Source organism: Thermobia domestica, chromosome 11 (genome assembly GCF_964235325.1).
Source record: "Thermobia domestica chromosome 11, izTheDome1.hap1.1, whole genome shotgun sequence".
NCBI classification, from domain to species: domain Eukaryota; kingdom Metazoa; phylum Arthropoda; class Insecta; order Zygentoma; family Lepismatidae; genus Thermobia; species Thermobia domestica.
This window is the reverse complement of record NC_137464.1, coordinates 161,359,553-161,375,370: the sequence shown is the minus strand read 5'-3', so window position 1 is coordinate 161,375,370 and position 15,818 is coordinate 161,359,553. Positions and strand designations below refer to the sequence as shown.

The 15,818-nt window shown below is 38.4% G+C and overlaps 1 protein-coding gene across 7 annotated transcripts in view; it reads right to left on the bottom strand.

Annotated features, from left to right (window-relative positions):
* LOC145664533 (uncharacterized) overlaps positions 1-15,818 on the bottom strand; it is a 100,574-nt gene that overhangs the window by 66,405 nt on the left and 18,351 nt on the right. The window contains exon 3 of one of the 7 annotated variants that reach the window (XM_081731292.1): positions 6,335-7,632. The exons of the other annotated variants lie outside the window; for them this stretch is intronic. Within the exon in view, the coding sequence (XP_081587418.1) occupies positions 7,629-7,632 (4 nt within the window). The 3' untranslated portion in view covers positions 6,335-7,628. Of the gene's footprint in view, positions 1-6,334; positions 7,633-15,818 lie in introns of those variants that run through there. 7 annotated transcript variants of the gene reach the window in all.

Genomic DNA, 15,818 nt, shown 5'->3' with positions numbered 1-15,818 from the left:
ATTTTATATTACATCTTATTTAGGGTTGCCAACTCTGGAAAACAAGAAACCGGCAACCCCTCAAAATTTCCTATGATATAAGTCTAAGTGTGAAGTATCTCTGTTCAGACCCATCCATGGGAAGGAAATGTACTAGCTTGAACAAAAGTGCATCAGCACCTGTATTCTGCATATCCTTAGTACATTCACTAATAAGCTTTAATAGGTACATTGTGCTATAAATGAGAAACTGAAATCGGCATTGATCATTTTAGTGTACTACCAGTAGTGGCGGCGATTGGACGTTAAAAGTGGGAGGGCAAGACATGATCTGAATATTTGTATATCAATGTTAGTTTACCTGGTTGATGCTAACACTTTGTTTGACGAAAGGTTGTATAACTAATAGGATACTATCTTTTTCAGTTAAAATACCGTATATCGTATTTCATATTTTATTAAGTAAATTGACAAGAGCAACGGAAGTAGGTACTAACCCTTTGTATTGTTAAACAACGAAAATGTAAGAGGTTTGATTTCTTGCTCATGAACATCTTAAAATTCTGTCTGCAAATTGTGTGATCTTATTATTTAAGTTAATAACAAATTTGCAAAACAAATAAATATAAAAGATAATATTAATCACAGCAATTAATAATGAGGCTTGTTTTGCAAAAGTTACATTCAAACCGGGGAATAATGAACAACTTATTTCCACACAAATTCCACACATGCTATTAAATGTTGTTATTACTCTTAAAAAGACAGTAAATACTACGAGCGTACGCTACGACATTTAAAGAAACACTTTTGTAGCTTTCCGAAACATGTTTGTTGCCATTAAGTGCAGTTTTCACTTTCTTGAAATACATCTAAACTCAACAATACTTAGAATTACTCTAGTTATACGAAATAATTCTGAAACCTAGAATTATGTTGAATTCACTAAATTTAATTATATATACACTCGTACACCCCTAAACACACCACTTCACTCGTATATTACACTGCAAAACAATGGAAAAGGTAGAAGTTGTTTCTTATTACTCAGTTTTTATTCAATATTTCTTACTATTAGAAAAAAGAAAATACATTTTAGGAACTGTCAATTTTTATGCAATTAAAGAATAACTTGTGAAAGACTTTTTTTTTTTTTTTTTTTTTTTGACGAAATGTTATCTCAATTAGTTTCAAAGCGGCTGAATAACATTGTAAGTAAGAAATGAAAGTACGCTGCAATAGGTTAAATTTTGGACCATTTTCTGTGGGAATTAAAACTCAATTCCTGTAGCTTTCTTAACACCACGAGAAGAGAAATAACCAATACATACTCTCGCAAAGGCAAATATATGGCATCATTCTTTTCTATGAACCAGTAATATATACAATAACTTCACATTTCCAAATGAAACTATATACATCAATGGGTCACTTCAGAAAAGTGGGGGCGGCAACTGACCCCCTTTGCCCCCCTCTAATCGCCGCCCATGCTTACCAGTATCTGCTACTTGTTAAAGATTATCAAAACGGATGAACAAAAGTGTGCTGTATTAATCTTTAAGTGAAAATTTTGGATTTGGAAAATGAAATTTATTCTTTAAGCTTATACTTCAAATACAGGAAATTGCTTTATGAAGTCCTTTTTCATTCTCAATAAATGTATAAAATTCCTTGCAAGTAAATTTCAAATTTTCCCTTCTACAGTCCCTGTCATCTCTTTAAAATTATCTAAACTAATGAACAAAAGATAAAGGGGTTGGACAAAACAATCTAAAAAACACTTCATACAGGACACGTAAGTTTGGCCCTCCACTTTACAACACGCGTTGCAGTTGCCGATCGGTTTTTGTTTTCAATGCGTCATGTGGACCTTCCTCTTCCGTCAGCAGTAACCAGTTCACCTGTGGGTGTCGTGGTGTGAAAGTGATACGGTAAAATGGGCATCCTGACAGACTTCCAAAGAGGCATGATCGTTGGTGCCCGTCTGGTTGGAGCTTCAGTGGCAACACTGGCGAACATTGTGGGGGTATCGAAAGACACTGTATCCAATGTCACGAGGACATACACAATTCATGGCCAAACAATGTCTGCAAAGCACAACAGTGGTCGAAAGACAATCCTGTCAGATAGGGACCGGGACCGGATAAGCATTAAAACGGATTGTAGCAGCTAAAAAGACCACCACTGCAAGGAAAATTACGTCTGAACTCAATTCCGGCCTACAGAACCCGGTTTCATCGAAAACAGTGCAACGGGAACATCATAAAATGAAAATTCATGGCAGGGTCGGTATCGCCAAACCCCTGGTCACAGCAGTAAATGCGAAGAGGCGTATCCAGTGGTACAAGGACCACAAGGCGTGGATTCATGAGCAGTGGAAAGACGCAATGTGGTCCGATGAATCGATCTTCACCTTGTTTCTAACAACCGGTTGTGTTTACGAATAGAGAACACCGTCGCAGGCTATGATACAGACAGTCTGCTCCCAACTGTATAAAATGGGAGTAGTTCCGTTACAGTATGGGCAGTGATATCGTGGTTTTCTGCAGATCCCATCATAGCCCTGCATGGAATGATGAATGCTAAGGCGTATGAGGCCATTTTGGGGGACCAGGTTCTACCCATAGCCCAAATATTGTTCCCTGATGGTGATGGCACCTACCAAGATGATTTGGCACCCTGTCACGCTGCAAAAACGGTGAAATCATGGTTTGAAAAGCATGACCAGGAGCTATCACACCTCCCCTGGGTCACACAATCACCAGATCTGAACATCATTGAGCCTTGTGGTCTGAGTTAGAAAGGCGTGTTCGGTCTCATTACCCTTCACCAGCATCCCTTAAGGAACTGGAGCATATTTTGGAGGAACAATGGTAAAAATTCCACACACCACGATTCAGGAGCTGTATACGTCCATTCCACGTCGGATGAAAGATGTTTTGGACGCAAAAGGAGGCCCCACACCATACTAGGTATGATTTTCACACTTCTCAAATGTTTTAGATTTTTTTGTCTAATCCCTGTATTAATCGTTGATAGATAGTGAAAGGTGACAGTTTTGGATTTACAGAATGAATGTTACTTCTTAAATCTCGCGACACACTAATAAGATGCAAAACTTTAAACATTAAAAATCTCGCGACACACTAATGTGTCGAGACATAGTGGTGGAGAAACGCTGGGTTAAAGGAACGACTTTATAGAATCAAAACATTAATCAGGAATATGCTTTCACAAATGACATACGTATGGTCATTATAAGAAAATTGTCCTTCATTAGATTTTTATTTTTTCTGACCGACCTTTTTGATTTATTGTAAAATAAAACTGTCCCTTTAGTTGGTATTTATTATATTTTGCTACGTCTAGTAATGTAGAAATTTGATTGTGTATAACTCGGGTACCCTAAGCTTGTTTATAATAAGATCAATGATTAAAAGTCCGATTTCAGTTAATCATACGTCATATAAAATTAAACATTTAAGTCCAGTGATTAAAAAACCCAAATATTTGAGTATTTGAGAACAAGATCCTGAGACGAATATTCGGACCCAAGAGGAACGGAATGGGGAATGGTGGAAACTTCATAACGAGGAACTACATAATTTATACAATTTACCAAACATTGTTAGTGTCATCAAGTCTAGGAGGCTTAGGTGGGCTAGGATGGAAGAAAGTAGAAACGCTTTCAAAGTCTTGACTGGAAGACCAATCGGAAAACGACCATTAGGAAGACATAGGCGCAGATGGGAGGACAATATTAAGATGGATCTCGCAGAGATTGGAATACAAAGTAGAAACTGGATGCAGTTAGCTAAGGATAGAAGTCAGTGGAGATCTTTTGTGAACGCGGCACTGAACCTCCGAGTTCCATAGGCTACAGAGTGAGTGAGTGAGTGAGTTAGATTATAAAATCCAAAGTCCATTCGAAATTAAAATGACTCGAGCTGTCAGACCAAATATGGCATGTAGTTTCATCTTGCAGGAAATATCCCACGGGTATTCATACATCGTTAAAACGATTTTAAAAACATGTTAAGAATTACCTATATGAAACTGGAATGGCAGTTAAACATCTTTCAGAGAAGACATGACCGCTATCATATGATAACGACGCTACTTCCATATTCCCTATGATGCACTAAGATAAATCCAGTTCTTATTTCTATACTAATAGTGATGACAATTGAAAACAATTATATAAAATATCCGTTAGGTGAAACTGAAGTTAAGTTGTAAATATAAATGTACTTAGAACTTTATTATAGATTTTGCACTAGATCAATTAGTAATATTAATCACCCGACAAGATAGTACGAATAAACGGAAAATAACAACCAAAAATCTTTGATTCTCCAATAGTGTTAATATTACAGTTGTGTATCTACTACTGTTTTAAGTCATTCACACAGTTAGCTGTGCAGTTCATATGTATAAAAATTTTCTTCATCTTTCAATCTTTTCAATACCTTTATCAAAGCAGCAAGTAACAATATGCACGAATAACCCGCAAACTAAATAATTCGCTCACGAATAACAGAGATATTGATGTATTTATGGTTAACCTTGTTCGTATCATAACAACCATACCATTACCCTTAAAATTTAATGAAGGTATAGCCAATATCATATCCGAACATTACCCTTAATATGATTGCATTACCCTTAAAATTTAATGAAGGTATAGTAAATATGATTTGCGAGCATTTTCCTATTAGTGCATTATTGGAGACACGATATCCCACTAACACTTTTATTCAAAAGAATAATGCTTATTTTTTAATTACTTGCTGACTTACTTTCTAGAAACTTTTTTAAAAAAATAACTCCAAATATCTGTGAATTGCATAAAATATTTTCAAATCACTCATATGGAAGACCTTCTCAACAGTGATATTTCCTAACTGTAGATGCATGTTACATCCATCCTATACAAACTTATTGAACATGAAATTTATAATTCTAGTGTTTCAATCTACCGTTCTCTGTCGTACGTTACGTTATAAATAATACTTTGTCTCAAAAACTGAACATATTTATATACAGGGTGGTTCAGTAATGTTGGACAGCCCTGAATAAATCGGAAACCAGAAGAGATATTAGCAAGAGTGTGGTGGATCCATATACTTGTGGAAGGGGGACGTCTTGTGAGGTACCACACAATGTTACCAGGTCAACAGTGTTGCCAGCTCAGTACAAAGTTGTATTTTTTTAAATGGAACATACAGAAGTTTATGCCATCAAAAGAATTAGTACAGAATGTGAATACCAACAAGCGAAACCGCACCTGTCAGTGTTGCCAAATAAGGAAGTTATAAAGCTTCAAAGATCAAGAAATTAAAGTGTCCGTAGAGCAAAACTAGCAAAAAGGCAAGAAAAATAATACTACGGAATGAAAAGGAGTAACCGAAAGAGTAAACCAAAGAACGCACAGCATCCAGTGAGTAACAGGGTTGCCACAGTAAAGGGGGAAAAATTGAAAATTTTGCCGTTGCTATAGGAGGAAAAGTGCCCATATGACATAATGCTGGAAACACCATAGAAAGTCTATGTAAGATTCTGGAATCCTAATAGCGTTTGTTCGAAAGCGATATCTCTAACCGTTTTCGAGATACACCAAAGGTGTGCGGGGTTTGCAACACTGCATAATTGATTTGACGATTAGACCCGTGTAGTTCTTACATTTTGTTGGGCGTATCATTTTCATTACTCGTTCCTGTAGTTTGGAGGGCGAGGGAATTATTATGCAGTGTTGCAAACTCCGCACACCTTTGGTGTATCTCGGAAACGGTTAGAGATATTGATTTCGAACAAACGCTATTAGGATTCCTGAATCTTACATGAACTTTCTATGGTGTTTCCAGCATTATGTCATATGAGCACTTTTCCTCCTATAGCAACGGCAAAATTTTCAATTTTTTCCCCCTTTGCTGTGGCAACCCTGTTACCCACTGGATGCTGTGCGTTCTTTGGTTTACTCTTTCGGTTACTCCTTTTCATTCCGTAGTATTATTTTTCTTGCCTTTTTGCTAGTTTTGCTCTACGGACACTTTAATTTCTTGATCTTTGAAGCTTTATAACTTCCTTATTTGGCAACACTGACAGGTGCGGTTTCGCTTGTTGGTATTCACATTCTGTACTAATTCTTTTGATGGCATAAACATCTATATGTTCCATTTAAAAAAATACAACTTTGTACTGAGCTGGCAACACTGTTGACCTGATAACATTGTGTGGTACCTCACAAGACGTCCCCCTTCCACAAGTATCTGGATCCACCAAACTCTTGCTAATATCTCTTCTGGTTTTCGATGTATTCAGGGCTGTCCAACATTACTGAACCACCCTGTATATTTCACCAGTAAGACAATATTCCCTTTATATTGTAGTAAAGAGTGCAGTATATTTTCATTCATTTCCTTCCAAGATTTTACCGAAGAGTATCATAAAATAATTAAGCAGAAGAATTAGTACTGTGTAAACAGAAAGTTGTGCGTAATTCTTTACATAACGTGTTGTTATTGTATACATAACCAAAGGAACAAGGAATCGGGGCTGGTACTAAAAATAATAAAAGCAAAGTAGTAAAGTAAAAAGTAAAATGTTAAACAATATATAAACTATGAAATAGACAGAGAACCAAGCAATGGTTTGCGAATAAATATTTTTAAACTAGCTGTTGGGGATGCATGCACGAAAGCATTTCCCATTATTTACTAAACCTTCCCTGCGCCTCGCTACTTGTTGTTTGTTTAGAGGAATGAATGGGAACCTGGTTAAAATATAGCTAATTTAATTAACAAAATATTTAATATACACTAGTGGACACAGGTATGTACTCTATGCGAAGTTCTCACTGAATGTTTGTATTGCACCACAATAGTTCGACACAAGACACATCCACCACACACGTTTCGACTGTCTAAAAAAAAACACACCCTCTCCCTTCGTGGCGGCTCATGTTCACTTTCTACAAAAAAAGGGGAAGAAAAAGGCCATCCTCCGAGAGCAAAGGAAGCCAAGGACACTGACCACATCCTGGCATCTATTCTGTTACGTTATAGCTGTTCAGACTTGATATTTTCTAAAGAAAAAAAAAATTACCCTCAACATACGCCGCCCACCTTGAAATATCCATATTTCAACACAAATCCCAGTATCGAAGATCTTAATATTGACAATAGATGAAATAAAAATACTAAAGTTACAATACTACGCAAATAAATGTTAGAATAAACATACTAAATAATCAATTACTTGTCTTCAGATTGAACTGTTGATGACTCCCTTTCGTCGAAAGGCAATAGGGACAACTTCACTATTGGCCTCTTGTAGAGTCCGTCAGATGTTTTGACTGTCACCGTACGCACGAGACCATCTTTTCCTGGGTGAGTCTCAACGATCCTGCCAAGTTTCCACAGTTGTGGGGGTTGGTTGGTCTCGCGAAGGATCATCATGTCATTTGGTTTGAAGTTGGCAGCTTCTTTGCACAATTTTGGTCTTCTTTGAAGTTGCGACAAATATTCGGAAGACCACCGTCTCCAAAAGTGCTGCGTTGGTAGTTGAGTCAGTAGGGTGGTCCTGATGTCTCAAGTTGTGTATATCTGAGACCGCACCCCTTAATCTTTTTCCTTTTACTGAGAAAAGTGTTACCTGTAAATTTCAGTTCGTTATGACAACGATAAATGGTGCCGCAAAGACATTTAATCTTTATAGGAATAAGATTTAGAAAACAGTAGTTTCCTATGTTGCTCAATAGATGGCAATACATGCACAGACTTAGATTATTCTATATAATCCCATTTCTTAAGTAATTTGTAGAAGATTTATGAACAAAATTAAATTGGAAATAATAATGTCAAACAATTATTTTTTACGACCGTTTACAACTAAATCGTTCTCCCCTTTGTTCTTAATTACAACTGTTATTGTAAATAAAATAATTTTAGACTACTTGTAACATGTATTTGAATTTTTCTGTTTTGCATTTATGATCTTTTGATATGATCATTATTTTTAGGGAATTGAAGTTTCATTGTGGGTCTTGTATCATTACATGTGATCAAATGAACAAAGTGATCATTATGTGTTCGGTGTCTAGTGAAAACAGTTATCGTAGTGGTATTTACCTCGTTGGTAATATGAGTGAACAGATATTGGGTTGTAAGTTACTGTCCAACAGACAAGTACTTGGTGCATTCTTTTATAAAAATACGAATGTGAAATTACCTTTAAGGAGAATGCTCGATTAGTAATTCGTGAAACAGAAATGTTTTGGCCTAAAGCAAGAATACCGATCAAGGACACTCACCACAGCACAGAAACTACAATTCCAATGAAAGGAAAAGATTCTGATGAGATAGTGACAAGATCTTCGAGAAGAGTGAAAGTTCATTTTATTACTCCACGACTCGTTGTGGCTTTTGATCACTATAAATTGATTAATAGAGCTCCATGCGCATATTAATCGCAACAGCAGAGGCGTTGGGACATAACTTCTTCTAATACGGACGGATCAATGGAATCTTGTATTCTTCTTGAACAAAAATTGGAAAAAGACCTTTTATATTTTCTGTATAGGCATTACATTTTTGAATTGATATTAAAGTGTCTATTTGAAGAATGTGTTTCAGTTTCTTCCGGTCCAGAGGTGCCAATTTTTAAAATTTTCCAGAAAGAGTGGCCGAGATTTCAACACAATTTTGTTACATGAATTTCTAATCGAAGTGTTAATTCAGTTCTTTGCAATATGAAAAAAGATAAGCTAGTTTTTACTGTTCAAAATTTGGAAATGCAGAGAAGATTACAGAGAACTTTTGGAGCTTACAGTAATTTTTCTAAAAAGTAAACCTCCTGGATGTATTTCTTTCCGTTTCCCTGGAGCTGTACATCAGGCAAGGTGGATAGGAAAAACCTAATGATGTTTAAAAATATTTCTTTAGTAATCAGTTTAAATTAAATGAGCGGGAAGAAGAAGGACTGCGTCAAGTGTGCACTTTTCCTGTTCTAAAAACCTTGGTTTACTTGGTTTTCTTGTCCCAGTGTATCTCGTTCACCACATCAAGATTTACAATTTTTGAAGAGCCTTCAAACGTACAAACTCATACACTCAGATGTCTAGAGAGTGGCTTTATTGAAGTTTTCCTAACATCTTTGGTACCTCTCAGAGAAGTGTGAGCACTTTTATTTTTTGACGAGAATGTCAATAATGAACAAAACACAAAATATCAGAAAAATTTAAAAATAGTGACAGTTCATATGAAACGATGAAACGACTTGAACTGCGCGCTAGTGAAATAGATTATATTGAAGAAAAAGAAATTGCTGATTTTGTGATAGGAAACACCAAGAAGTTCTTCGAAAGGTTTCGGATTTCTACAGGTTTTCTAGATCTTGATCCGGTTTGTTGGTCGACAAATGATTAATTTATTTTCGAGAAAAAAGTAGTTGATAAGCTGCATGTTACAGATCACGCTGCGGAAAGAACGTAAAGTTAATGGAAAATCACAATTCAGTTCTAACTAAAAATGAAGAACAGAAACAATTCCTTTTGTAAGTGGTGAAAAACTATAGAAATTTGTTTAAAGAATGTGGAAAATCTACCTTGCGTAAAAACTAAGTTATCATTAAGTCGATATACAATTCAAATATATATATATATATATATATATATATATATATATATATATATATATATATATATATATATATATATTTCACTTTTTGGAATATCAGCCATTATCAATTAATTTTTTACTTGTATTTATTAGCTGATTGATTTCTAACTCATGTAAATTTTACTAACGAAGCAAGTGACATGAGAAACAGATCCAATTACCGTTTCCACAATGGTTAATAACACTGTGCATTACCATAAGTACTATATATATGGACGATGATCATGATGCTTGTAGCTTGTTGCCTGATAACCAACCGACTGTATTTGAAACTCAGTCAATTCTGAATTACAGAGGAAAGCTTTATATTGTCCTATTTATATTTGTGATAATTATTATACGTTTATTGACAAATAGTACATCAAGTGCCATTGAAATTCAAATGGATTTCTTTTTACAGAAAACAACTGCTTTGCGGCACGGGTTAACGTTGATGGCTTTTTGTGAAACTTTGTGTATGATGTTTCTATTACCAAAGAAAAAGAAATAGGGGGTGCGGCGGAAGAAATTCGAAAATTTATTTTTTCCCATATACCTAAGGACCACCCTATTGAGTCAGTTGTGAGACGATTCACCTTTGTACCTATGAAATCCGCTTGTGGTGGAGCTAACAATGCGTCGCCAGTTAAAAAATGACCGGGTGTGAGGGCCCTAAGATCACTAGGATTAGCTGACATGGGAGTTAGTGGTCGCGAATTAAGACATCCTTCCACCTGAACTAGCGCAGTTATCATCTCTTCGTATCTCAGCACTGCATTCTTCAAAATGCGTTTCAAATGATAATTCATCGACTTGATGTTAGATTCCCACAATCCCCCAAAATGGGGTGAGGCTGGAGGGTTGAAATGCCACTGGATTCTAAGTGAGCTCAAATAATCACTTGTTGAATTTGAAACTCCTGTCGGCGTCACTATTGTCAAAAGATCCTTCAACTCACGGTTTGCACCTACAAAGTTTGTTCCGCAGTCACTGTATGTCACTTGGCTTCCCTCTACGCGCCACGAAACGTTCAAGCGCAGCGAGAAAGGCTGAAGTAGATGTTTCAGTCACTAGTTCAATATGCACGGCCTTTGTACTGAAGCATACAAACAATGCAATATAACCCTTATATGTCTTGGCAGACCTCCCCTTTGTGTTCTTCAACAACACTGGACCAGTGTAGTCTACCCCACATTGGTTAAACGGCCTACTTGAAGTTACACGCCCAGCGGGTAATTGTCTTAGTATCCAGTACTTCTGTCGAAGAACTGACAGAAGTAGCTGTGGACCAGTATGCAAATTTTTTACATGTTCGTCACGCACAATGAGTTCTGTTAAAGTGTTTCCGTGGCAGCAGAATAGGATGTTTCTCGTCAAAGTCTAATTGTGCCCTTTGCAGCCTTCCTCCTATCCTAAGCAGACCTTTATTGTCTATGAATGGATGCAGACAAAATAATTTACTTTGTGCTGGTACGTCACCGTTTTCCTTAAGACATTTCACCTCTAGAGAAAATTCCTCCTCTTGTACCAACCGAATCCAGCAAAACAATGCTTCCTTTAACTTACTCGCCGTCAAGGGTTCATGTAGCCTTGCATCAGGTTTACTCCTTGAATTATTTATAAATCGTTTGCACCAAGCTGTCACACGGTTTAATCTTGCTACCGAAGAGTAGTTTGAAAGGCTAATATCTGCCTTGGCGTGCATTGTAGCAACCGACGTCTTTTGTTCAACAATTAATGCATCTGAGGTTTCATCGTTAACCTCTACAGCTGGCACTGTTTCTGCTGCTAACCACTCTGGGCCTGTCCACCATAATCGATGATTGATCAGCTCGGTCGGTCTAACACCATGACTCGCACAGTCAGCAGAATTGGCCTCACTGCTCACGTGATGCCACTTGATGTAACTTCGTTGTTGCACTTTACTTACTCGATTTGCCACGAATGTCTTCCATCTACTTGGGCATGACGCAATCCAAGCAAGGGCTACCGTCGAATCAGAATAGGCACTTGTGCTGACTATTTCGACCTTAAGGGATTGAGACACAAAGTCTATTACTTTCACCAGGAGCACTGCGGCACGTAGTTCAAGACGTGGCAGCGTTTGTCTTTTGATAGGGGCCACATTTCTTTTTGCACTTAGCATGTTCACTGCAATGTTTCCGTCATTTCGCGCACATCTCACATACACTACAGCAGCATACGCAGCCTCTGACGCGTCACAGAACCCAACGAGATGGATTTCCCTTGTATCGTGTGGAATGGCACATCTTTGGATTCTCACTTCCTGCAGCAGTGGAAGTTCATCGCAATAGTCATGCCATTGTTTGATGATGTTGCTTAGAAGAGGGTCATCCCAGCCAATTCCTAGCTTGCAGATGTCCTGCATGAGGAGTTTGGCCTTTATGGTAGTAGGAGCTAGCATCCCCAATGGATCAAATAGTTTGGCCAAGTCAGACAATAACTGTCTCTTCGTAACACTATGACGAGTTTTGGTACGGTGATTTTGAAGCAGAATGTATCTTCAGACGGACACCACTGCACTCCTAATGCCTTGATGGCATCATTATCGTCCCAAGGATCGATCGGGTTTGTTTCTCTTAAATGACTTGGAATGGACTCTAAAACACTTGGTTCATTACTCGCCCACTTGCGCAACTCAAACCCTCCCTTCTCTAACAGTTGTACTAGTTGTGTATGCAGATGAATTGCTTCTGTCACCGAGTTACTCACAGTCAGACAATCATCGATGAAGAAATCGTTAAGCACAACTGGTGATGCTAACGGGAAGTTGTGTCCTTCGTCGACGGCCAGCTGCTGGAGACATTTTGTTGCTAAGAATGGTGCACATGCGGTCCCATATGTGACTGTGAGCAACCTGTAGTCTTGAATAGGCTGTTTGGGATCCGATCTCCAAACAATGCGTTGAAAGTTTGCGTCTTCTTGCTTCACGCGAATTTGCCTAAACATCATTTTTGCGTCTGCACATGGGGCCACCGGGTGAGTTCGGAAACGCAGCACAATAGACGTCAGATCCTCTTGCAATCTTGGACCGACCATGAGAGTTTCATTCAGTGACACACCTGTCGTGGTTTTTGCACTAGCATCGAACACTACACGCAGTTAATAGTTGTGTTACTCTCCTTTAAAACGGCATGGTGAGGAAGGTAGCAACTTGTTGTTGGGAACACACTGTCTTCACTTGGTGAAATAGGTTCCATGTGACCGAGTTCTAAATATTCTGCCATAAACCTGCAATATTGTTCCTGATAGCCAGGCCACCGTACAAACTTTCTCTCTTGTTGATGGAGTCGTTTTACTGCTATATCACGAGAATAGCTAAGGTCAGAGTGATTAGTCTTAAACGGTAGGCTAACTTCATATCTACCATTAACTCTTCGATGCGTCACTTCAAAATGTTCCTCACATTCCCTTTCTTCTACTGTTAAGGGACGCACAAATGGTACTTCTTCGATCTCCCACAATCCCCTCAATGAGACATCTAGAACACAGCACACATGAAATGCGGACATTGCCGATGAACCACTGCAATTCACTTTCCCCGATAACACCCAACCCAGTGCCGTTTCCAATGCGATGGGCGCACTTTGAGGGCCAATGCGTTTGCATCCTTGGACGAGTAATGGAAACACGTCCGCACCGAGTAGTATGTCCACACCACTTGTTTTGTAGAACTCCGGATCAGCCAGATCTAAATCCTTGATATGGACCCACTCATTAACCCTAGTGAGAGCCTGTCTAGGCATATCTCCCGTCACTTTTCTCACTACCACTGTTGTTGTTGAATATTCATCCTTATTGTATCTTGACTTAAACGCAAGATCTACAACTGCACGTGAATTGCATGCACTACTGGAAGCTATTCCAGAAATAGTTATATTTGCACTACGTCTTGGGAGTCCCAGCGCTTGAGCACACTGTTCAGATACAAAACTTACCTATGATGCACAGTCAAGTAACGCTCGAAAAGACTGAAATTGCCTTCCGTTGCTTCTAACCTTTACAACTGCTGTGGACAGCAACACTTGAGGAAGAACAGTTGTCATTGTTCCTCCATCAGCTGCTACGTGGGAAGACACATCTTGAGCGCACTGAGAGGAAGAATCACCTTCGGGTTTCCTGTCAAAATGTAGTAACGTATGATGCAGCTTTCTACAGCGATGACATCACCTGATTTACACTGAGCAAGTTTATGTGTTCCTTTTAGGCAACTGAAGCACAAAAGTTTACCCTTTACAAAGGAATGTCGGCCGTCTACTGACATTTGAATAAAATCCTTGCATTTATGCAGCGCGTGCTGCAGTCCACACTTCCCACATGTCACATCTGCCGAAGCATGATACGCCATTGTCTTGCTCTTTCCGGACGAACTTGCCGATTTATGGGTCTGAGGTTTATTTGATTTGCTTGTCGCGGAAGCCGCGAGTGCGCGCGATCTCTGGTTGAGAAACTGCGATAAGTCTGCGAAAGTTGGAAGTTCGTTCGAGTTAATTGATAGCTCCCATATTTCTCGTGAATCACTATCCAGTTTTTCAGTTATGTGGTACACTAGTATAGCATCCCAATGCTCCACAGGAATGCCGAACACTTTCAGAACTCGCACACATTCATTAGTTGTATCCACAAGCCGTCTTAGAGAAGCTGGTAAATCGGCTACTGCACACGGTTGACGAATCAGTCCTTTTATTGTATCATTTACGAGTTCGCGTTTATTCTGGTACCGAGCATTGATTATTTCCCACGCCTCTGTGTAATTCTGATCGGTCACCGACAATGATTGTACAAGTATTGCCGCTTCGCCACGCAAAGATGCCTTCAAATATTGAAGCTTTTGCGCTCCACCTAATAATGCATTACTGTCCACGGATGCCACGAAAAGATCCCGAAACGACAGCCAATCTTTTAAGGAACCATCAAATGTTGGTAATTCCAACTTCGGTAATCGCACTTCACTCACTTTTGAACAGGTTACGTTTTCATTTGATGTTGATGAAAAACTTTCTGATTGCTTCATTACCACCAATTTATCAATTAATTCGTCCACTCTGTCTTGCATTGTTTCTATTTCTTTGTCATGCGTATCAAATGTCTGTTGATCACAGGTTCTTGTAAGATCTAACACAAGCTTTTTACAGTCATCTGCTAGTTGATTTTCCTTCTCTATATAAGTGTCCACTAAAGCTTTATTGAACGATTCACTGTTTACTTTATTCTCCAAGCGGGTTATTTCGCGTTTGGTGACAGTTTTGGAAGCAAGTAATTGTTCCATCGTTGGTCACTTTTCACTGCACGGCTAAACAACGGAGGGGGGGGATGAACGAGAGATAGGCAGTTCAGCGGTTGCACAAATTACGCTGGTGTTCTTTACAATTTCACTTATCTTTCTTCTTCGAACACTACTAAAAAGACCGTACACATATATACACACAGTTCAAAATATTGCTCTATTTTTAGTCTTTACGATATTGTGTAACAGCAAAATCCGGCTTCACTAGGAGGACCAAATGTTGGGGATGCATGCACGAAAGCATTTCCCATTATTTACTAAACCTTCCCTGCGCCTCGCTACTTGTTGTTTGTTTAGAGGAATGAATCGGAACCTGGTTGAAATATAGCTAATTTAATTAACAAAATATTTAATATACACTAGTGGACACAGGTATGTACTCTATGTGAAGTTCTCACTGAATGTTTGTATTGCACCACAATAGTTCGACACAAGACACATCCACCACACACGTTTCGGCTGTCTAAAAAACACACACTCTCTCCCTTCGTGGCGGCTCATGTTCACTTTCTACAAAAAAGGAGGAGAAAAAGGCCACCTCCGAGAGCGAAGGGACCCATGGACACTGACCATAGCCTGGCATCTATTCTGTTACGTTATAGCTGTTCAGACTTTATATTTTGTAAAGAAAAAAATACACTCAACACTAGCAATGCCACAATTGTCCGCTGACATCTTTTAGGTGGTTATTACCCATACGTAATTCGTTCAAATTTGACTATTTTCTCTACTTCAGATTCATCGTGAAAGATGACGTGCGCTATACATACTACTAGCTTTGCGTTTTTATCAATCTTAAGTTAAAATTGTATTTACAGTAAGGTAGCAGCTGCCAGGAGAGTATAAACTGATATTCCATTCCAAAACTAGGTAAC